The sequence below is a fragment of the Taudactylus pleione genome, unplaced genomic scaffold (genome assembly GCF_031769625.1).
Source record: "Taudactylus pleione unplaced genomic scaffold, aTauple2 ptg001314l, whole genome shotgun sequence".
Lineage (NCBI taxonomy): Eukaryota > Metazoa > Chordata > Amphibia > Anura > Myobatrachidae > Taudactylus > Taudactylus pleione.
This window is the reverse complement of record NW_028285714.1, coordinates 2876100-2901047: the sequence shown is the minus strand read 5'-3', so window position 1 is coordinate 2901047 and position 24948 is coordinate 2876100. Positions and strand designations below refer to the sequence as shown.

At 43.3% G+C, this 24948-nt stretch overlaps 1 protein-coding gene across 1 annotated transcript in view; it reads right to left on the bottom strand.

Moving 5' to 3' along the window:
- LOC148443209 (elastase-1-like) overlaps nucleotides 1-24948 on the bottom strand; it is a 65392-nt gene that overhangs the window by 23080 nt on the left and 17364 nt on the right. The window contains exons 2-4 of the mRNA XM_088463032.1: nucleotides 21291-21400; nucleotides 17070-17164; nucleotides 15062-15342 (exon numbers count right to left, since the gene is read on the bottom strand). Coding sequence (XP_088319158.1) covers nucleotides 15062-15342; nucleotides 17070-17164; nucleotides 21291-21400 — 486 coding nt within the window. The remainder of the gene's footprint in view (nucleotides 1-15061; nucleotides 15343-17069; nucleotides 17165-21290; nucleotides 21401-24948) is intronic.

The window sequence follows — 24948 nt, the reverse complement described above, 5'->3', positions numbered from 1 at the left end:
ATTAATTAGGTGGGAAGTCCAGGAGCAGAGCATTTTGTACTGAGTTGAAGGGGTCATGTTGGAGGGTAGGAGGTATGTGGAGGTGTAAATGATGTGGGTCAGATATGTATGAGGGGTAAATTATGTGGGACAGGTATGTGGAGGTGTAAATGATGTGGGACAGGTATGTGGAGGTGTAAATGATGTGGGAGAGGTATGAAGAGGTGTAAATGATGTAGGACAGGTATGTGGAGGTGTAAATGATGTGGGACAGGTATGTGGAGGTGTAAATGATGTGGGACAGGTATGTGGAGTTGTAAATGATGTGCGACAGGTATGTGGAGGTGTACATGATGGGGACAAGTATGTGTAGGTGTAAATGATGAGGGACAGGTTTGTGTAGGTGTAAATGATGTGGGACAGGTATGTGGAGGTGTAAATGATTTGGGACAGATATGTAGAGGTGTAAATGATGGGGACAGGTATCAGTAGGTGTAAATGATGTGGGACAGGTATGTGGAGGTGGAAATGATGGGGACAGGTATGTGCAGGTGTAAATGATGGGGACAGGTATGTGGTGGTGTAAATGATGTGGGACAGGTATGTGGAGGTGTAGAGGATGTAGGATAGGTATGTAGAGATGTAAATGATGGGAAACCGGTATGTGGAGTTGTAAATGATGTGGGACAGGTATGTGGAGGTGTAAATGATGTGGGTCAGATATGTATGAGGGGTAAATTATGTGGGACAGGTATGTGGAGGTGTAAATGATGGGAAACAGGTATGTGGAGTTGTAAATGATGTGGGACAGGTATGTGGAGGTGTAAAGGATGTAGGACAGGTATGTAGAGATGTAAATGATGGGAAACAGGTATGTGGAGTTGTAAATGATGTGCGACAAGTATGTGGAGGTGTACATGATGGGGACAAGTATGTGTAGGTGTAAATGATGAGGGACAGGTTTGTGTAGGTGTAAATGATGTGGTACAGGTATGTGGAGGTGTAAATGATTTGGGACAGATATGTAGAGGTGTAAATGATGGGGACTGGTATTTGTAGGTGTAAATGATGTGGGACAGGTATGTGGAGGTGTAAATGATGGGGACAGGTATGTGCAGGTGTAAATGATGGGGACAGGTATGTGGTGGTGTAAATGATGTGGGACAGGTATGTGGAGGTGTAGAGGATGTAGGATAGGTATGTAGAGATGTAAATGATGGGAAACCGGTAGGTGTAGGTTTAAATGATGTGGGACAGGTATGTGGAGGTGTAAATGATTTGGGACAGGTATGTGTAGGTGTAAATGATGGGGACAGGTATGTGTCGGTGTAAATGATGTGGGACAGGTATGTGGAGGTGTAAATGATGGAGACAGGTATGTGTAGGTGTAAATGATGGGGACAGGTATGTGGAGGTGTAAATGATGAAGGACAGGTATGTGGAGGTGTAAATGATGGGGACAGTTATGTGTAGGTGTAAATGATGCGGGACAGGTATGTGGAGGTGTAAATGATGTTGGACAGGTATGTGGAGGTGTAAATGATGTAGGACAGGTATGTGGAGGTGTAAATGATGTAGGACAGGTATGTGGAGGTGTAAATAATGTGGGACAGGCATGTGGATTTGTGAATGATGTGGGACAGGTATGTGGAGGTGTAAATGATGTGAGACAGGTATGTGGAGGTGTAAATTATGTGGGACAGGTATGTGGAGGTGTAAAGGATGCAGGACAGGTATGTGGAGGAGTAAAGGAAGCGGGACAGGTATGTGGAGGTGTAAAGGATGTGGGACAGGTATGCAGACCCGCCAACATGACCCCTTCCAACATGACCCAGTATAAAATACTCTGCTGCTGGACTTCCTTCTAAATTGATGATTGCAGTCACCTGTAGTGAAACACCTGTCTCATCTATTAACTAGCTCAACACAGGTGTCTGCAATCATTAATTAGGTGGGAAGTCCAGGAGCAGAGCATTTTGTACTGAGTTGAAGGGGTCATGTTGGAGGGTAGGAGGTATGTGGAGGTGTAAATGATGTGGGTCAGATATGTATGAGGGGTAAATGATTTGGGACAGATATGTAGAGGTGTAAATGATGGGGACAGGTATGTGTAGGTGTAAATGATGTGGGACAGGTATGTGGAGGTGTAAATGATGAGGGACAGGTATGTGGAGGTGTAAATGATGGGGACAGGTATGTGTAGGTGTAAATGATGTGGGACAGGTATGTGGAGGTGTAAATGATGTTGGACAGGTATGTGGAGGTGTAAATGATGTAGGACAGGTATGTGGAGGTGTAAATGATGTAGGACAGGTATGTGGAGGTTTAGATAATGTGGGACAGGCATGTGGAGGTGTAAATGATGTGGGACAGGTATGTGGAGGTGTAAATGATGTGAGACAGGTATGTGGAGGTGTAAATGATGTGGGACAGGTATGTGGAGGTGTAAAGGATGCGGGACAGGTATGTGGAGGTGTAAATGATGCGGGACAGGTATGTGGAGGTGTAAATGATGTGGGACAGGTATGCAGACCCCTACCAACATGACCCAGTATATAATACTCTGCTGCTGGACTTCCTTTTTAATTGATGATTGCAGTCACCTGTAGTGAAACACCTGTCTCATCTATTAACTAGCTCAACACAGGTGTCTGCAATCATTAATTAGGTGGGAAGTCCAGGAGCAGAGCATTTTGTACTGAGCTGAAGGGGTCCTGTTGGAGGGTAGGAGGTATGTGGAGGTGTAAATGATGTGGGTCAGATATGTATGAGGAGTAAATTATGTGGGACAGGTATGTGGAGGTGTAAATGATGGGAAACAGGTATGTGGAGCTGTAAATGATGTGGGACAGGTATGTGGAGGTGTAAATGATGTGGGACAGGTGTGTGGTGGTGTAAATGATGTGGGACAGGTATGTGGAGGTGTAGAGGATGTAGGATAGGTATGTAGAGATGTAAATGATGGGAAACCGGTATGTGGAGTTGTAAATGATGTGGGACAGGTATGTGGAGGTGTAAATGATGTGGGTCAGATATGTATGAGGGGTAAATTATGTGGGACAGGTATGTGGAGGTGTAAATGATGGGAAACAGGTATGTGGAGTTGTAAATGATGTGAGACAGGTATGTGGAGGTGTAAATGATGTGGGACAGGTATGTAGAGGTGTAAATGATGTGGGACAGGTATGTGGAGGTGTAAATGATGAGGGACAGGTATGTGGAGGTGTAAAGGATGTAGGACAGGTATGTAGAGATGTAAATGATGGGAAACAGGTATGTGGAGTTGTAAATGATGTGCGACAGGTATGTGGAGGTGTACATGATGGGGACAAGTATGTGTAGGTGTAAATGATGAGGGACAGGTTTGTGTAGGTGTAAATGATGTGGGACAGGTATGTGGAGGTGTAAATGATTAGGGACAGATATGTAGAGGTGTAAATGATGGGGACAGGTATTTGTAGGTGTAAATGATGTGGGACAGGTATGTGGAGGTGTAAATGATGGGGACAGGTATGTGCAGGTGTAAATGATGGGGACAGGTGTGTGGTGGTGTAAATGATGTGGGACAGGTATGTGGAGGTGTAGAGGATGTAGGATAGGTATGTAGAGATGTAAATGATGGGAAACCGGTATGTGGAGTTGTAAATGATGTGGGACAGGTATGTGGAGGTGTAAATGATGTGGGTCAGATATGTATGAGGGGTAAATTATGTGGGACAGGTATGTGGAGGTGTAAATGATGGGAAACAGGTATGTGGAGTTGTAAATGATGTGAGACAGGTATGTGGAGGTGTAAATGATGTGGGACAGGTATGTAGAGGTGTAAATGATGTGGGACAGGTATGTGGAGGTGTAAATGATGAGGGACAGGTATGTGGAGGTGTAAAGGATGTAGGACAGGTATGTAGAGATGTAAATGATGGGAAACAGGTATGTGGAGTTGTAAATGATGTGCGACAGGTATGTGGAGGTGTACATGATGGGGACAAGTATGTGTAGGTGTAAATGATGAGGGACAGGTTTGTGTAGGTGTAAATGATGTGGTACAGGTATGTGGAGGTGTAAATGATTTGGGACAGATATGTAGAGGTGTAAATGATGGGGACTCGTATTTGTAGGTGTAAATGATGTGGGACCGGTATGTGTAGGTTTAAATGATGTGGGACAGGTATGTGGAGGTGTAAATGATTTGGGACAGATATTTGGATGTGTAAATGATGTGGGACAGGTATGTGTAGGTGTAAATGATGGGGACAGGTATGTGTAGGTGTAAATGATGTGGGACAGGTATGTGGAGGTGTAAATAATGGAGACAGGTATGTGTAGGTGTAAATGATGAGGGACAGGTATGTGGAGGTGTAAATGATGAGGGACAGGTATGTGGAGGTGTAAATGATGGGGACAGGTATGTGTAGGTGTAAATGATGCGGGACAGGTATGTGGAGGTGTAAATGATGTTGGACAGGTATGTGGAGGTGTAAATGATGTAGGACAGGTATGTGGAGGTGTAAATGTTGTAGGACAGGTATGTGGAGGTGTAAGTAATGTGGGACAGGCATGTGGAGGTGTAAATGATGTGGGACAGGTATGTGGAGGTGTAAATGATGTGAGACAGGTATGTGGAGGTGTATATGATGTGGGACAGGTATGTGGAGGTGTAAAGGATGCGGGACAGGTATGTGGAGGTGTAAATGATGCGGGACAGGTATGTGGAGGTGTAAATGATGTGGGACAGTTATGCAGACCCTCCAACATGACCCCTTCCAACATGACCCAGTATAAAATACTCTGCTGCTGGACTTCCTTCTTAGTTGATGATTGCAGTCACCTGTAGTGAAACACCTGTCTCATCTATTAACTAGCTCAACACAGGTGTCTGCAATCATTAATTAGGTGGGAAGTCCAGGAGCAGAGCATTTTGTACTGAGTTGAAGGGGTCATGTTGGAGGGTAGGAGGTATGTGGAGGTGTAAATGATGTGGGTCAGATATGTATGAGGGGTAAATTATGTGCGACAGGTGTGTGGAGGTGTACATGATTTGGGACAGATATGTAGAGGTGTAAATGATGGGGACAGGTATGTGTAGGTGTAAATGATGTGGAACAGGTATGTAGAGGTGTAAATGATGTGGGACAGGTATGTGGAGTTGTAAATGATGCGGGACAGGTATGTGGAGGTGTACATGATGCGGGACAGGTATGTGGAGGTGTAAATGATGTGGGACTGGTATGTGGAGTTGTAAATGATATGGGACAGGTATGTGGAGGTGTAAATCATGTGGGACAGGTATGTAGAGGTGTAAATGATGTAGGACAGGTATGTGGAGGTGTAAATGATGTTGGACAGGTATGTAGAGATGTAAATGATGGGAAACAGGTATGTGGAGTTGTAAATGATGTGGGACAGGTATGTAGAGGTGTAAATGATGTGGGACAGGTATGTGGAGTTGTAAATGATGCGGGACAGGTATGTGGAGGTGTACATGATGCGGGACAGGTATGTGGAGGTGTAAATGATGTGGGACAGGTATGTGGAGTTGTAAATGATGTGGGACAGGTATGTGGAGGTGTAAATGATGTGGGACAGGTATGTAGAGGTGTAAATGATGTAGGACAGGTATGTGGAGGTGTAAATGATGTGGGACAGGTATGTAGAGATGTAAATGATGGGAAACAGGTATGTGGAGTTGTAAATGATGTGGGACAGGTATGTAGAGGTGTAAATGATGTGGGACAGGTATGTGGAGGTGTAAATGATGGTGACAGGCATGTGTAGGTGTAAATGATGGGGACAGGAATGTGGAGTTGTAAATTATGTAGGACAGGTATGTGGAGGTGTAAATAATGTGGGACAGGCATGTGGAGGTGTAAATATTGTGGAACAGGTATGTGGAGGTGTAAATGATGTGAGACAGGTATGTGGAGGTGTAAATGATGTGGGACAGGTATGTGGAGGTGTAAAGGATGCGGGACAGGTATGTGGAGGTGTAAATGATGCGGGACAGGTATGTGGAGGTGTAAATGATGTGGGAAAGGTATGCAGACCCTCCAACATGACCCCTACCAACATGACCCAGTATAAAATACTCTGCTGCTGGACTTCCTTCTTAATTGATGATTGCAGTCACCTGTAGTGAAACACCTGTCTCATCTATTAGCTAGCTCAACACAGGTGTCTGCAATCACTAATTAGGTGGGAAGTCCAGGAGCAGAGCATTTTGTACTGAGTTGAAGGGGTCATGTTGGAGGGTAGGAGGTATGTGGAGGTGTAAATGATGTGGGTCAGATATGAATGAGGGGTAAATTATGTGGGACAGGTATGTGAAGGTGTAAATGATGGGAAACAGGTATGTGGAGTTGTAAATGATGTGGGACAGGTATGTGGAGGTGTAAATGATGTGGGTCAGATATGTATGAGGGGTAAATTATGTGGGACAGGTATGTGGAGGTGTAAATGATGGGAAACAGGTATGTGGAGTTGTAAATGATGTGGGACAGGTATGTGGAGGTGTAAATGATGTGGGACAGGTATGTAGAGGTGTAAATGATGTGGGACAGGTATGTGGAGGTGTAAATGATGTGGGACAGGTATGTGGAGGTGTAAAGGATGTAGGACAGGTATGTAGAGATGTAAATGATGGGAAACAGATATGTGGAGTTGTAAATGATGTGCGACAGGTATGTGGAGGTGTACATGATGGGGACAAGTATGTGCAGGTGTAAATGATGAGGGACAGGTTTGTGTAGGTGTAAATGATGTGGGACAGGTATGTGGAGGTGTAAATGATTTGGGACAGATATGTAGAGGTGTAAATGATTGGGACAGGTATTTGTAGGTGTAAATGATGTGGGACAGGTATGTGGAGGTGTAAATGATGGGGACAGGTATGTGCAGGTGTAAATGATGGCGACAGGTATGTGGAGGTGTAGATGATGTGGGACAGGTATGTAGAGGTGTAAATGATGTAGGACAGGTATGTGGGGGTATAAATGATGGGAAACAGGTATGTGGAGTTGTAAATGATGTGGGACAGGTATGTAGAGGTGTAAATGATGTGGGACAGGTATGTGGAGTTGTAAATGATGCGGGACAGGTATGTGGAGGTGTACATGATGCAGGACAAGTATGTGGAGGTGTAAATGATGTGGGACAGGTATGTAGAGGTGTAAATAATGTAGGACAGGTATGTGGAGGTGTAAATGATGTGGGACAGGTATGTAGAGATGTAAATGATGGGAAACAGGTATGTGGAGTTGTAAATGATGTGGGACAGGTATGTAGAGGTGTAAATGAAGTGGGACAGGTATGTGGAGGTGTAAATGATGGTGACAGGCATGTGTAGGTGTAAATGATGGGGACAGGAATGTGGAGTTGTAAATGTTGTAGGACAGGTATGTGGAGGTGTAAATAATGTGGGACAGGCATGTGGAGGTGTAAATATTGTGGGACAGGTATGTGGAGGTGTAAATGATGTGAGACAGGTATGTGGAGGTGTAAATGATGTGGGACAGGTATGTGGAGGTGTAAAGGATGCGGGACAGGTATGTGGAGGTGTAAATGATGCGGGACAGGTATGTGGAGGTGTAAATGATGTGGGACAGGTATGCAGACCCTCCAACATGACCCCTACCAACATGACCCAGTATAAAATACTCTGCTGCTGGACTTCCTTCTTAATTGATGATTGCAGTCACCTGTAGTGAAACACCTGTCTCATCTATTAACTAGCTCAACACAGGTGTCTGCAATCATTAATTAGGTGGGAAGTCCAGGAGCAGAGCATTTTGTACTGAGTTGAAGGGGTCATGTTGGAGGGTAGGAGGTATGTGGAGGTGTAAATGATGTGGGTCAGATATGAATGAGGTGTAAATTATGTGGGACAGGTATGTGGAGGTGTAAATGATGGGAAACAGGTATGTGGAGTTGTTAATGATGTGGGACAGGTATGTGGAGGTGTAAATGATGTGGGACAGGTATGTGGAGGTGTACATGATGGGGACAAGTATGTGTACGTGTAAATGATGAGGGACAGGTTTGTGTAGGTGTAATTGATGTGGGACAGGTATGTGGAGGTGTAAATGATTTGGGACAGATATGTAGAGGTGTAAATGATGGGGACAGGTATTTGTAGGTGTAAATGATGTGGGACAGGTATGTGGAGGTGTACATGATGGGGACAAGTATGTGTAGGTGTAAATGATGAGGGACAGGTTTGTGTAGGTGTAAATGATGTGGGACAGGTATGTGGAGGTGTAAATGATTTGGGACAGATATGTAGAGGTGTAAATGATGGGGACAGGTATTTGTAGGTGTAAATGATGTGGGACAGGTATGTGGAGGTGTAAATGATGGGGACAGGTATGTGCAGGTGTAAATGATGGGGACAGGTATGTGGTGGTGTAAATGATGTGGGACAGGTATGTGGAGGTGTAGAGGATGTAGGATAGGTATGTAGAGATGTAAATGATGGGAAACCGGTATATGGAGTTGTAAATGATGTGGGACAGGTATGTGGAGGTGTAAATGATGTGGGTCAGATATGTATGAGGGGTAAATTATGTGGGACAGGTATGTGGAGGTGTAAATGATGGGAAACAGGTATGTGGTGTTGTAAATGATGTGGGACAGGTATGTGGAGGTATAAATGATGTGGGACAGGTATGTAGAGGTGTAAATGATGTGGGACAGGTATGTGGAGGTGTAAATGATGTGGGACAGGTATGTGGAGGTGTAAAGGATGTAGGACAGGTATGTAGAGATGTAAATGATGGGAAACAGGTATGTTGAGTTGTAAATGATGTGCGACAGGTATGTGGAGGTGTACATGATGGGGACAAGTATGTGTAGGTGTAAATGATGAGGGACAGGTTTGTGTAGGTGTAAATGATGTGGGACAGGTATGTGGAGGTGTAAATGATTTGGGACAGATATGTAGAGGTGTAAATGATGGGGACAGGTATTTGTAGGTGTAAATGATGTGGGGCAGGTATGTGGAGGTGTAAATGATGGGGACAGGTATGTGCAGGTGTAAATGATGGGGACAGGTATGTGGTGGTGTAAATGATGTGGGACAGGTATGTGGAGGTGTAGAGGATGTAGGATAGGTATGTAGAGATGTAAATGATGGGAAACCGGTATGTGGAGTTGTAAATGATGTGGGACAGGTATGTGGAGGTGTAAATGATGTGGGTCAGATATGTATGAGGGGTAAATTATGTGGGATAGGTATGTAGAGATGTAAATGATGGGAAACCGGTATGTGGAATTGTAAATGATGTGGGATAGGTATGTGGAGGTGTAAATTATGTTGGACAGGTATGTGTAGGTGTACATGATGGGGACAGGTATGTGTAGGTGTAAATGTTGAGGGACAGGTATGTGTAGGTTTAAATGATGTGGGACAGGTATGTGGAGGTGTAAATGATTTGGGACAGATATGTAGAGGTGTAAATGATGTGGGACAGGAATGTGTAGGTGTAAATGATGGGGACAGGTATGTGTAGGTGTAAATGATGCTGGACAGGTATTTGGAGGTGTAAATGATGGAGACAGGTATGTGTAGGTGTAAATGATGGGGACAGGTATGTGGAGGTGTAAATGATGCGGGACAGGTATGTGGAGGTGTAAATGATGTGGGACAGGTATGCAGACCCTCCAACATGACCCCTTCCAACATGACCCAGTATAAAATACTCTGCTGCTGGACTTCCTTCTTAATTGATGATTGCAGTCACCTGTAGTGAAACACCTGTCTCATCTATTAACTAGCTCAACACAGGTGTCTGCAATCATTAATTAGTTGGGAAGTCCAGGAGCAGAGCATTTTGTACTGAGTTGAAGGGGTCATGTTGGAGGGTAGGAGGTATGTGGAGGTGTAAATGATGTGGGTCAGATATGTATGAGGGGTAAATTATGTGGGACAGGTATGTGGAGGTGTAAATGATGGGAAACAGGTATGTGGAGTTGTAAATGATGTGGGACAGGTATGTGGAGGTGTAAATGATGTGGGACAGGCATGTGGAGGTGTAAATGATGTAGGACAGGCATGTGGAGGTGTCAAGGATGTGGGACAGGTATGTGGAGGTGTAAATGATGTGGGACAGATATGTATGAGGAGTAAATGATGCGGGACAGGTATGTGTAGGTGTAAATGATGTTGGACAGGTATGTGGAGGTGTAATTGATGTTGGACAGGTATGTGGAGGTGTAAATGTTGTAGGACAGGTATGTGGAGGTGTAAATAATGTGGGACAGGCATGTGGAGGTGTAAATGATGTGGGACAGGTATGTGGAGGTGTAAATGATGTGAGACAGGTATGTGGAGGTGTAAATGATGTGGGACAGGTATGTGGAGGTGTAAAGGATGCGGGACAGGTATGTGGAGGTGTAAATGATGCGGGACAGGTATGTGGAGGTGTAAATGATGTGGGACAGGTATGCAGACCCTCCAACATGACCCCTTCCAACATGACCCAGTATAAAATACTCTGCTGCTGGACTTCCTTCTTAAATGATGATTGCAGTGACCTGTAGTGAAACATCTGTCTCATCTATTAACTAGCTCAACACAGGTGTCTGCAATCATTAATTAGGTGGGAAGTCCAGGAGCAGAGCATTTTGTACTGAGTTGAAGGGGTCATGTTGGAGGGTAGGAGGTATGTGGAGGTGTAAATGATGTGGGTCAGATATGTATGAGGGGTAAATTATGTGGGACAGGTATGTGGAGGTGTAAATGATGGGAAACAGGTATGTGGAGTTGTAAATGATGTGGGACAGGTATGTGGAGGTGTAAATGATGTGGGACAGGCATGTGGAGGTGTAAATGATGTAGGACAGGCATGTGGAGGTGTCAAGGATGTGGGACAGGTATGTGGAGGTGTAAATGATGTGGGACAGATATGTATGAGGAGTAAATGATGCGGGACAGGTATGTGTAGGTGTAAATGATGTTGGACAGGTATGTGGAGGTGTAATTGATGTTGGACAGGTATGTGGAGGTGTAAATGATGTAGGACAGGTATGTGGAGGTGTAAATGTTGTAGGACAGGTATGTGGAGGTGTAAATAATGTGGGACAGGCATGTGGAGGTGTAAATGATGTGGGACAGGTATGTGGAGGTGTAAATGATGTGGGACAGGTATGTGGAGGTGTAAATGATGTGGGACAGGTATGTGGAGGTGTAAAGGATGTGGGACAGATATGTATGAGGTGTAAATGATGCGGGACAGGTATGTGGAGGTGTAGATGATGCGGGACAGTTATGTGGAGGTGTCAATGATGTGGGACAGGTATGTGGAGATGTAAATGATGTGGGACAGATATGTATGAGGTGTAAATGATGTGGGACAGGTATGTGGAGATGTACATGCTGTAGGGCAGGTGATGTGGGACAGGTGTGTGAAGGAGCAGTATTGATGAGAAAGGGGCTTTGAACGTGCAGATGAGAGGTAAAAGAGTTTATTCTGACTTTGTACAAACTTGTATAAAAACACCTCATAATTACTGTACAAGCATTTTCCTGTACCAAAAATGCTGGAAAATTTTAAGGGCAAAAAAAACAGATATTTAACACCTTCTAAAAACATATATGGTCCTGCTATCTCAGTTGTCACTTTTTGGGGGTACATGATGGTTTCCCCACTTTTTCATGCTCTTCTCCCAGTTCACTTTTTGTACAAAATTCACACAACCTTGCAGCAAGTATCCAAATTGACATTTCTAGTTGGATCTTGCGTTTCCTGGGAGCGCACTTTAGTGCCGAGTGTATGAGTTTCATGAAACAAACTCACATTTGAAAACTTGCGCCTAATTGGATCAAACCTGTAAGGTAAAAAAAGGGAAAATGTGCCTTTCTCCACACATTGCAAAGGAATCCCATTTACCTTCTCCACTATTACTATTTATACATTACCCATTAGAACCCCCACACATAATTTCCTTTAATGATTTCCGTTATTATAAAAGAAGTGACCGACACAAATTATACCCAAAACAGATATCCCACACAATACATCACCCCATAATCTATTTTTGTAAGTATGAAATAATTTACCTTGTAGCTAGTGAATAATAAGCTCCCAAATGCTAAGGTGGCTAGTGTACAATACAGCACCCGTTATCTAGTGACCAGTGCTTATTACCTGGTGTTAAGTATAAAATAACTAATTTCCTGGTGGCCATATATACATTTCAAAGCCATTTCTCTGGTTAGATGTAATTAGTGATTATCTGGTGTTCCAGTACAGCCACGATCTGATAACACAATTGGAGAATAGAGACCATATACCGGTTGCCCAGTGGATAATGCAAACCCCATAACATAGTTGCCTATTGGCTCCCAGATCACTGTCATCTCTCCTGCTGCCACAAATTGTAAATCATAAATCCCACATTCTTCACTGTGGGTCAACTTAACCTGCTGGGGGACCACCAAGGAGTTGCTGAGCAAAGATAGTGATTGTTTTTGTAGTTACTGTGACTGCTATTGTTACTTAGGAGCCTCTGCTGTCTTTGCTCAGTAACCCCTTGGTGGTGCCCCAGCAGAATGATCACAGTGACGTCTTATCTCTGTGTGTATGATGCAATGAGTTACAGCTTCTGTTGGTGCTGCTAGTAAGAGCTGTGACTGAAGGTAATTTTTATTAGTAATCTTTAGTTAAAATACAGTACAGGTGCGGATATTACTCCCAACACACAAAAAGGACAATACAACAAAAAGTTTTAAGACCCATTTTTACCAAAAGATGATCATTACAGTAAGTATGTACATTTCTTATCATACTGTAAACAACAAAAGCCAGGTTTTAAAACAATTTTGGGGTATGGAGGACTGCCAACCAGCTTGTTTTTCCCTTTAAAATGATTGCCGCTTTAAAAAACGGAAACACTCACATGAATTCCTGCAGTGGCACAAGCTCGCACCCTATTACATAAGCGACAAAGTGGTTGATTCTGAGTTATGAGCAAAGCAAAAAAGAGCAAGTAACTCTGCCTCTTGTTAAAACCATGCTGCACTGCAGACAGGGCAGATATAAAATGTGCAGAGAGATTTAAATGGAGAGGGGTGTGTCCAAACTGAAATCTAAATTGCAGTGTAAAAATAAAGTTGTCCAGTAGCAGGGCTGGCCCTGATCAATTTGGTGCTCTGGGCAAGATTCTAGCTGGTGCCTTCACCCCCCACCACCCCCATCACGGGCCTAGCACCTGCCTATATGGTCCTAATGCCCAACCCTGGTGGTTTGGGATAGTAATAGGAGGAAAGGGTGTCCCACTGGGACCTTACACACGGACATAGAGGGGCACAGCATCGCTCCTCAGCTTGCCGTGCCAGATCCTCTAATGCTTGTCGGCACTGGCCTGACTTTGCCGGGTACTTCATTCTTGCCAGACTTCACCTGAACAGCAAGCTGGCCAGTGCAAGTTCATAAGCAAAAGCCCCCTTGTCGTCAGGGCTTAGGAGTTCTGGAGCCTTCTGGCTTGAACCGGCGTCTTCTGTCTTCCTTCTGCCACCCATTCTGGTCTTCTATCTTTCAGCACCTTTGATCTTCTTCCCTCTGGGTCACCTCTTCTGGGCTGCATCTTCTGCGCCTACTTGGGAGCTCTTTCTTATTCTCCCCTTGTTGTACTGACTTTGCATCACTTGCACTGGCTAATAAAAGTTGGATTGAGTGGACGGAATGATGACTTGCAATTGGCTGGCCTCAGCTGCTCCTGATTGACTGCTGGTCCAAGAGCCCTGATTTTGTCACGGCTGGCACCAAATTAAAAAAGCTGCAGTTGTCCCTCTATTGGCGTTGGGATCTGATGCCTGGTCCTAGTGATGGCCATAGATGTGTACAAGTGGGACACATCTCTACAACATGGTTTTGTTGCTGCCCCCTCTGAAATTAGGTCACCCTAGGCAAGTTCCTAGATCACCTATGCCCAGTGTCAGTATTTGTGGACTACATGCAGACCCGGCGATACCATTAGGCAGCTGCCTAGGGCGCCAGTTCTTGTGGGGGGGCCACTGAGTCTGCCAACAACACAAATGAAGGATGTCTCTTTCCTCCATTTACATGATATTGGCGGCACACACGTATCTTACTAGCCGCATCCGCCACTACTGTACCTCTGGCTACGCTTTGCCCCTTCCTGATCTAGGGCAGGCTGGCCACGTCACTGACAGTCATATTACTGATGAGCCATATGCTGTAATGAGGGCAATGTTGCATGGGCGCCCGGACCCTGCTTTCCCCCCCCTTACTTTCCTGCAATAAATGAGCTCCCCACCAATTTAAACTTAGACACTGCCCCCACTGTCAATCATGACTGCAGGGACATCTAAACGCGGACAGGGAAGGTGGGGGCTCGCACCTCCCACCACAAAAGAGGGAGACCAGTCAGCTGTGCAGGAGACTTCTCCCACCTCTTCCCCAGTGTTTCTTCCTCCTCCCCAGCAGCGCGGGACCTGCTTCCTAAGGCTGCAAGTGACAACAACAGCATGAGGGTGACAGTGGTGAGAAGATCAGCAACAGGTAAGTGGAGCTGCTGGGAGAGGGGATGGGATTGTTACAGTTCACGAAAGTTGTATAAGGGTAAGCTATGTGGGATTTATTATGAGGGTAAAGGTGTTAATGTAATATAGATAAGATTAATTGTTAAATGTTTTTATTGGCGGTCTCAAAATGCTCTTAGTATGGTGGTCACAAAAATGCTCTCGGTATTGTATGATGGCCACAAAGTTGTTAATGTTATTGCTATATTGTTTTACCAATATTTTTGTAAGTCAAGTTTACATGTGAGCGGTTGGGAAGAGCAGGGACGGTATTGTGTATCTTTGCTTAGGGTGCCTAGAAACCTTGCACCGGCCCTGACTACATGCAAAAGCAGCCAGTATTTAACCTACATGCAAATACAAAAAAAAAATGTGCACCCCTTACATTGCATTGTTCCAGATACAAAGTTACTTGCTCTTTTTGATTTGCTCCCAATATAAATAACTGGTAATAACTTAGACTCAGAACCAAAGTCTGTATCCTATGTCAGTGTCAATTTCAAGTAAGGAATTAAAAGTGTCAGATTTGTAAAACAAACAAATTACCTCTGGTGTCTCCCCATCCAGTTACCCAACAGAAGTGGCCTGGGCGCAGAGTGATTTCTTTCTTAGGTAGGCAGGCATAATGTATGAAGTGGGTCGTCAGAATGTCACCTACAGGCTTGACTAAAGCAATATCATAGTCCAGCTCATTTAGATGGGGGTAGCGGAAGCGTTCATGTCTGTATATCCGCTTTACATCATAAACCTTTTCCGTAGGTTCTGAATAGTTGAGGTTATGCTTCCCGAGGACAATCCTCCAGTTGGCTGCATCTTCTGCCTTCCCCCTTATAAATTAACAAATTAAGTTTAATATTAAAATTTTAAATGATGGCAACAAACATAATATATGAAAAATATTCTTTGTTGCAGCAATAAATAAATGTTTATGAAAGCTGTCCTAATAAAACTAGCGCTTTTAAAGAATTCACTGAGGTATAACTAATTGCTTTAATTTTTTTAATACAAATGATGAAACTATATAAGGAAAATTTTATATTACAATATGTATTTTTGTTTCTTATGACTCCCAAGTGTTCAGGGTTTGGTTGGTAAAGGTTGGGGTAAAAATATGCAGCACTTTTTTTTAAAGTTTGCAGATATTACTATTATTGTTTCCCTGGAGAACTTCTCCTGCTGTCCAAATTGGAACATTGCTGAAAGCTGCAGCAAAGAAAAAATTTGGTGTTGACTATAACAAGCAGGGCCGTAACTAGGGTGGTGCGACCTGTGCTATGGCACAGGGCACCGCAGGGCAGGGGCCACTGTTTGGGCCTGTCAAATTTCCTGTTTATTACCATTCTCACTTGTAGCTTCCTCTTCTTTTATCCCCAGCATCTCCTGGCCTCCTCTATCTCTTCCCTGGCCCTTCCCAATGAAGCCATGGCTCTTTTTCAGGTGCACTATCTTATGTCCCTATTTAAAAAATGGAGGGGGGCGCCAATACTGTCTCTGGCACAGGGCACCAAAAAGCCTAGTTACGGCTCTGGTAACAAGCAATCAGATATCTGCTGTATTTTGTACACTGAAAAATGGGAACAGTTGCGTGGACAACACTAATTTTCTTTTTTAAATAAATTTACCCTAATATTGATCACCTGTAGTTTGAATGTTTATTCCTTTTAATTGAAACATCCCAGTCATTGGATGATGTGTTTGTTACTATTATGACAAAATGATTTTTATCACATCCTATTTGAGTTATGCTACCTTTTGTTTCTTAGGGCAAAATTTAGTAATCGGCGGATTCTAAACCCTGGTGGTTTGGTGGTGGTTTGGCGGAAATTTTGCTATCCGCCGATTTACTAAGGCCAAAACCGCTGCAAAACCGTCGTCAAAACTCATTTTGGAATAGAATAGGGCTAGGGCTGAAATTACTAATCAGTGGTTTTGGTGTCATTTAGAAACCGCCGTCAAACCACCACTAAACCACCGGGGTTTAGATTCCGCCGTCAAACCGCCACCAGACTGCTGGGGTTTAGAACCCATCACTTAGTAAATTTTGCCCCCCATTTGTCTGCAGCAGGATCTGCAAATACCCAAATACCATCTGCAGCAATTTCATCCATCTTGCCCAGCTCTCTGATAGGTTTCCTTTTTCCTGTTTCATTGGTACACACTACACAGGTATAAATTTACTAAACAGTGGTTTTGCTGGCGATTTTAACCTCAAAATCGCTTATTATGTAGTGTTTTTTTCAGTGATTATCAAACTTATAAAGCTGCTCACCCACAGTTTAGTTAGAAGTTCCAGAAAACACGAAGTAAAGCCACCATATCTATTTGGCATATGAAAGATGTTCAGTAGTATTATGCCAGCAATATATGTATTACATATATTAAACAAGTAATATTAATTAATTGTTAATTGGTGTAAATAATATTTTTTTTAAGGAGCAACATTTATTTTACAGTTTACAGACTATAAAACAACCATGGAGGGACATAGTTGGGGACAAAACATGATGATGAGCTACATTCAAATATATTACAGTAAGGTCATGACAAAACTTACTTCTGAAAGCAGTGGGCCGCAGTGAGTACCCAATTTTTGTGAATGAGCGTCCCACCGCACACGTGAACATATTTCTTACTTCCTCTAGCCCGAACCTTGCAAAATAAACCATAATAATTAATTAACTATGTACAAAGTATCTTGAAAATTCAGCCTTTATATTGTTACTAAATTTAATGCATAAGTGTTTGCAGGTAGTTTTTTTGGGTGTGATCCCAACACCGGCAGCCTCATGGGTGAAGATCCAGACAGCGTCCGTAAGTATAAGTCCCCCCCCTCCCACCCCTAACCCTCCCTTAGGGGTGCATAACCCTAACCTCCCCCTTAGTGCCTAACCCTAACCTCCCAACACGGGTGCCTAAACCTAACCCCCCCTCCCCGCACCCTAAACCTAACCCTCCCGAGGGGGTGCCAAATCCTAACCTCCCCCTGGGGGTGCCTAACCCTAACCTCCCCTTCCCCTAGCCTAAACCTAACCCTCCCGGTGGGGTGCCTAACCCTAAATCCCCCCGGGTACCCTGAGACCTAACCCCCCAGCGGCTGTCCGCTCTCGACGTCCGGCTTACCTTTGTTCGGTATGCTGGGCGTCGGGATTTAGGCGGGTGGATTTAACAGTCGGGAAGATGGCGGTCGGGATTTCGACCATCGGTTTCCTGACTACATCCCATTTTTTTAAAGTACACAAACACTGATTTATTTTTCTCCAATAATAAAATTATTGTGCAAATTTGTCTTTTTATTATATTTTTTAATGACTGTTTTATTTTTTTTTAAAGTAATGTTTATTAATCAGATCACTGTAATATACATCAATCAAAGAGCAGAAATAGTGGAATAACAAAATATAAACATATGTATATAGACATATAGATACAACTGCTATAAACACCAGATGATATATGAGTGATCTAGTTTTGCAAAAACAATCAGAGAGCCTGAGAGCCTTAAGCAAGGCAGCAACTAAAAAAAAGAGAGAGAATCAAGAATAGGAAAAAGTTAAAAAGTATGTTAGAAGAGAGTAGGTAATGAGCCAGTTGGGATGGACCGAGGGCGAGGTTACCAGTATCAAAATCAATTCAGGGGTCAACTGTGGAATGGGGAGGAGGCCTGCTGAGTGGTCCCAGGGGGCCCACATTTTATTAAAAGACTTAGATGAGTGGTTAATTATGCTAGACATGTATTCTGTTTTGTGGACATACCATATCCGGGCCAAGACCGCCTGCATAGGTGATGGTAATGGTCTTTTCCAATCAGCAGCTATCTGGCATGTCATGGCTACAGAAACATGTTGTAGTAGCTTATTTGATATCTAGAGAGAGTGGGAAGGCTTAAGGGGTGAAGGAAATATCTGGGGTCCAATGGGATAGCAACATTGGAGTAGGTGAGAGAAAAGGCCGATTACTTCTTGCCAAATTGGCGAGATCCGTGGGTAAGCCCACCATATGTGAAAAAAGGTGCCTTCCTCTGAGCAACCTCTCCAACACCTATTCGAGGTATCAGGGAACATAGCTTTCAGACGGGACATAGTACCTTTTAATTACTTTTTTATTTTAATTCTGGCAACACTTCATCATCATGTTAAGCTTGTCTAAAAAACTGATTGTATGAAATAAATGAAAATAGCATACCACTAACAATTTTATCACTGTAAAATATCTATGCATTATAAAATACAGCATATATAGGTCTGATCATTCTGCTGCTGGGAACTGAACGGGTCTTTAAACAATTTTATTAATATGCTATATACTCTAGAAGCCAAATATCGTCACATTAATCATTACAATAGCTACCATTAAATTAACCATCCACATACTCATTTTAATTTCTGCCCTAAGTGCCCCCAAACCCACCTCCTAATGGTTCATATCAATCAATGACTGAGTTGTCACTATTCTGTTGATCTGTGATTTGTCTACTAAGAACTCAATGCATGGGAAGCAGCACTTGTTGAATATGAGGACTATTTATCACCTTGGCAAGCGCAGAAATATACTAATATACAAATATTGAATTTGTTTTCACAAATGCTGGATAATCTAGAATGCAGCACATGTTAGCACAGTTCCTACGCTAGTAATAATGACCAGAAGATCACCATTTTGACCAGCACTGCTGATGCATTCAAATCCCAAAGAACACATCACATGCTAAGAGACCACAACAAGTTTAATAGTGCCTGTGAGTATAGATATCGTCCCTAGACAAGGCTAGAAGGGTGCTCTAGGTGGTGCTACTACTCCTTGGCCCTCCTCCTGGGGTGTCCACCTAGGCAGCCTCAGTTTGTTTCATTAAAAGCTCTCACTTGGCTCACATCACATGTAATATGTTAGCACTATATCAGTAAAGGATAATGATAAAACAAATACTAATGTGTCCATACCAATTTTCTAGAGTTAAAGTAACTTGAAGCACTTAGTCGCAAAATATTGTATTTACAAGAAATACATACATCCCAAAATTGAAAGCCTAATTTTCTTGAGCACTTTGATGTGGGACAGATAACTCTAATGCTACAGTATGTATGGAAAACTTGAAACAAGTATAAGACACTGGGGAATATGTATCAAGCCTTGGAGAGTGATAAAGTGGAGAAGTTGTCCAAAGCAACCAATCAGCTACTAATTGTCATTTATCTAACACAGTCTTTGAAATGACAGTTAAAAACTGATTGGTTACTTTGGAAAATTGATCCATTTTATCACTCCCCAAGGCTTGATACATCTCATCCACTACACTTAGCCAACATATTATCAGTACAATTCTACTACACTTGTTGTAGACATAAAAAGCTATAAAATATCTATCATTATATAATCATTAGATAATATTATAACACAATTCTAAAATAGCCTATATAGACAGGACTTTATTTGTAGCCAACAACACTTAGGGATCTATTTACTAAGCAGTGTAAGGAGACAAAGGTCTCTCTTTATTAACATTATTTTAGTATCACCTACAGTTATTACAGGGCAATTGGAGTAGAATTCGTAAAGTTCTACTCCAACCCCTAAGTATCACTTATTTTTAGTAATCAGATCACATTTCCCATAATTGTAATGGGAAATGTGATCCGACCAAAGTTACTAAAAATAAATTGTAAAAAAATACCGGGGAAAGCCCTGTGATAATAACGCCACCTGGAGGTGGCTTTATCCAGGGTCTCCCCCGGTTACCGGACTCCTACTCTGCTCTAAAAGGCAGAGCAGAGCCCGGAGCCAGTCCCAGTGATCAGCTGTGTGGTCTAAACAGACCGCAAGCTGATCTCTGCTAAAAAGAAAAAAGTAAAAAATAAAATTTACTTACCTGACTCCAGGGACAGGTGGTCGGGGCTCTGGTGATGTTCTCCCTCCGGTCAGCTGGTCTCCCATGGTGCACTGTGGCCCGGTCATCAGGTGATCGCGTCCCAGTGCAGTATGGGATATCAGCTGACCGGAGGCATGGAAGACATCACCGGAGCACGATGACTGCAGGTAAGTGCTATTAAGGGAGGGGGTCACGGGGGGTGCGCGATCGCGGGCGGCAGGGCTTAATGATGGGGCGGGGCTTAGTGCCGGGGGGTAGCAGCGGCGGCCTGTCGGCGCATGCGCGGGCACTTTGTCACGGTATTTTTTGCGAAAATACCGTGACTAGTGTGTGGAGGGGATTCGCAGGGACAGAGCTTTCTCGCAAGCTCTGTCCCTGCAAGAGATTTGTAGTAAATCCCTGTGATATTGCCTGAATTCGCAATGCGAATTCAGTCGATAATATCACACTACAATCTGCATTACAAATGCGGATTGTAGTAAATAGAGCCCAGAATGAAAAGTGATAAGAAAGTGATAAGGTGCCAGCCAATCAGCTCCCAACTGTCGTCTCACAGGCTGTGTTTGAAAAATGACAGTTGGGAGCTGATTGGCTGGCACCTTATCACAGACTTATCACTTTTCACTCTGTCTCCTAACACTGCTTAGTAAATAGACCCCTTAGTCACTTCACATGATCATAATACAATTCTATTTTACATACCACAATGCATCTATGCAACATAACATTTGACAAGATCAAACTGTTTTCTATCAAATATTGAGCTGAATAATTGGGATATTTTCCCTATTAACACTCACATAAATCAACCAACAGAAAGAAATATTTGATATGTAATTGACAAAAATCTAAAACATATATTATATAATAAAAATTAAATAGTGTACAGTGATATTAAAACAATAATTTTACCTGCAAGGAAACCTGCCAAGGCCAGGAGAACGGGCGTACTTCATTCCCAGACACAATCCTCCCAGCTGTGTTTTGTTGGAAAAACGCAACCCCGCAATCTGCCGGCCAGTCTGAGTAAGTCAAGAAAGTACTTGTTAAACAAGACTTTTCCCATATAAATGATGCCGTAATCTGTGTGTACACTATAGTCTGTAGATTTTCTTCCAAATAAATCTTAACAGTTTTCCACTTTTCACTGAGATGTCACCAGAGACACTGGCTCCTGTACTGGGTCAGATTACAAACAGCCTGGTCCATTTGTATATGATGGTTAGCTGTTTCTGGCATTATTTATTGGTCCATAACTACAGCTGTGTCTATGAGACTGATGGCTCACCCATCACCTAGTGCTACTTTACATTACCATGGAGACTTTTTTTGTGTGGAGCACTTCTAGAATACTTTTGGACACATTTACTGCAGAAGTAATGTTTCAGGGAGCTGGTGGTGGAGCTGTTGGTGTAATGTTTGAAGTACACAGACACTTGGTAAAATCAATGTGTTTAGCAATACTGGTATAAATGGGTGTGGAGGCACTGATGGAAAGCACTGCTGGAGTGGGAGTACTGCTGGCATAACCAATGTGGGAACACTGCTGGTATAATCAATTTGTGCAATGGCGCAAGTTCATTCCAGACGCCCGGAGGCAAGTTATAATTTGGTGCCCCCCCATCACAGCCACTGACACTGTAATGTAGCAATTCGCATGCAGACTATAGATAGACGAAGGCAACAGCTGATGGTCTGACATGGAACTCTCCACTAGTGGAATGGGATTCCGGTCCAAATCCCAACAGTGAAAACCCAACGGTAGGAGCTCCGGATGGACCCGCCAATGAGTGACAGCTCAACTTGGTGAGCAAATTTAAATGCCTGCCCAGTTGTGATGTCAAGCCTGGCACATCTACCTAGTCTGTACATAGCTTAAGTCACCGTACACACTAGGTCTATGGGTCGACAGTTCGACTGACCCACCAACCTATCTGATGATTGGTAAGTGCATACACACTTACCAATTGTTTGCCAGATGTGCCGAGCTTGACGTCACAGCTGAGCGGGCATTTAAATTTGCCTGCCCAGTTGAGAGGTCACTCATCGGTGGGTCCCTGCAGCTTGTATCGCTCATCAGCAGGTCACCCATAGACATGACCGATACTTCTTTCAGATATATCGGCCATCTGCTGTGCTGCAGAGCCAATCCGATATGTCTGTGAACGATGTAATTCAGAGACATATCAGGTGTACACACCTGCCATTGTACTGTAGATATATCGGCCATTCAATGTAACAGTCAATATATCGATCAGTGTGTGCCCAGCTTTAGACTGACAATTGCTCCAAATTGCTCCTTATATTGGACATTTGCACAAACTATCAGGAAGATATTATTGAGAAGACCGTCAGCTGTACTTTAATTAGGAGCAATATATTATATATTTGTATCACATGTGAAGAATTTGATCTGATTGATTTCATGCTGCTTCTTTGTATCAATGAAATCACTTTGATACAAATCAGCCACAAGTTTGTAGCAAGCCCGTTTGGATGAATTGTGTTTCATGTTTTAATATAAAGTTTTTATGATACTAATACAGCTGCAGCCCTTAGAAGCTGGTAAGGGCTGCCTTAAAAGCAGGGAAGTGGCTTCCCATCGGCCAAAACATCTAGGACTGCCTGTGCGGCTGTGATTAGCAGGGAGCTAATATGACGGGAAGTCTGGTTCCAGTACTGTTTTGGTTTAGATGAGATTATGGATACTAATCCAATAGGTCCACCATATGTGCAGCAGAGTATCTTTTTGTCCACAGGACATCCATCACAGATCTAAGGAGGTTGGAAAGATGGAGTGTAACCGTGTTTGTACGTAGTGCCAGCTATTGAAAAGTTTAAAGCAATTCTGAGAGATATAGATGCTGAAGTGAGGCTGGATGTAATTTTGGCTCACTCCTTCAAGGTTTAGGGCTCCCTGAGTCCCTTTCCATTGCCAACCAATAAGTCCTTAATGGATGGCCATGTTTTAAAATCTGTTGTTAAAGAGCGGATATTAGACCTTTGGAGGATGAATTGTACTGACAAAGCGACTCCAACGGGGTAAGGTGGGTGTGATGGTTAGAATGAGAGCTTGTGTAATAAAAGTGGGGCACCTGAATGTACTGGAAAAAAGGATTTTGTGGGAGGGAGAAGTTAGAGCAGTGGTCTACAAATTCAGGTAATAACCATAAGGAAGCATTGTGTTGCTTCCAGTCACATAATTCCCTATGGCTTGTACCTGGAGTCAATTTTGGGTTGTTCCATAGAGAGAGTTAGGGGCATATTTATTAATATTCTCCTAATGCCCCCTATATTTTGGTATCTCAGTCACTGTGAGTTGCGGCGATGGAGACCATGTTATTGGAGCAATCCAATGTCACTCTGGTGCGGACCCTTACACAGCCTATTCCACCGATTATTACTAGTGGAACAATTTTACACTTCCAGTGTGAGTGAGCATGCATGACCTGAGCTCACGCATGCACAACATGGAGGGGGCACAAGGCAGAGAGATTTTTTGCATCCCAGATCTCCTTTCCATAGGAGATGGATTAGTTTCCTGCAGTCAAATGATGAATAATGGTCCCCATACTGCAGTATGGTGATGGCGACTAGGAACAATGATGAAGGGTAAGCATGAGATATCCCATATACAGTATATGCAGAATTACCACTGTGCTGAATAGCCCTGATACCTGGATTTTACAAATGTAAATTAAAATAACTATACTAACTTACATTTAGTGACGATGAATGGGTGCCTAAGAGAGGATGAAAAGAATGCATTTGGTAAGCCTAACTACAGTGCTTCCAAAATCGGTAAGGAGAACTGGCATGTTGTGCTTTGATATTTATCCTTTTTGTCTTATATTAACAGTGTATTAGAATTTACCAAGGATATCTTTGTATGTCTGTTATGTAGCTTTGGGAGAAAGGAGTATTGTGTTGTTAGTAACTAGCAGCATAATGACAAAGGCTTTTATTATTATTATTATTATTACAACTAGCTCTTGCTGCTATTAATGCTGGAGGTCTTGCACTTCCCACTCACCCAGTTCAGTAGCCTAAAGCATTTGGAAACTTAAAAAAACAAAATAACAACAAACAAAAACAAGACAAAAAACATATTTAGCACCTATTCTATATGGTTCTCATGCACAAACAATCAGCAGGATGGCATAACAGTAGTGCCCCCAGTAGTGATCCCCATTATACAGTGCCCCCAGTAGTGGTCCCACCTGTGCAGTGCCCCCAGTAGTAAGCCCCTTATATAGTGCCCCCAGAAGTGGTAGCCCCTATGCAGTGCCCCCAGTAGTGGTACCCCCTATGCAGTGCCACCTATATAGTGCCCCCAGTAGCAGTCCACCCCCCTGCAGAGCCCCCAATAGTGGTAACCCTTATGCAGTGCCCCTTAAATAGGGGCCCCAGTTGTAGTCTCCCCATTATGCAGTACCCCCAGTATTGCCCTTTATATAGAGCCCCCAGCAGTGATCCCCCGATGCAGTGCCCCCAGTGGAATCATCTCCCCCCTATGCAGTGCCCCTAGTAGTAGTTCCTTCCCCCCTATGCAGTGCCCCTAGTAGTAGTC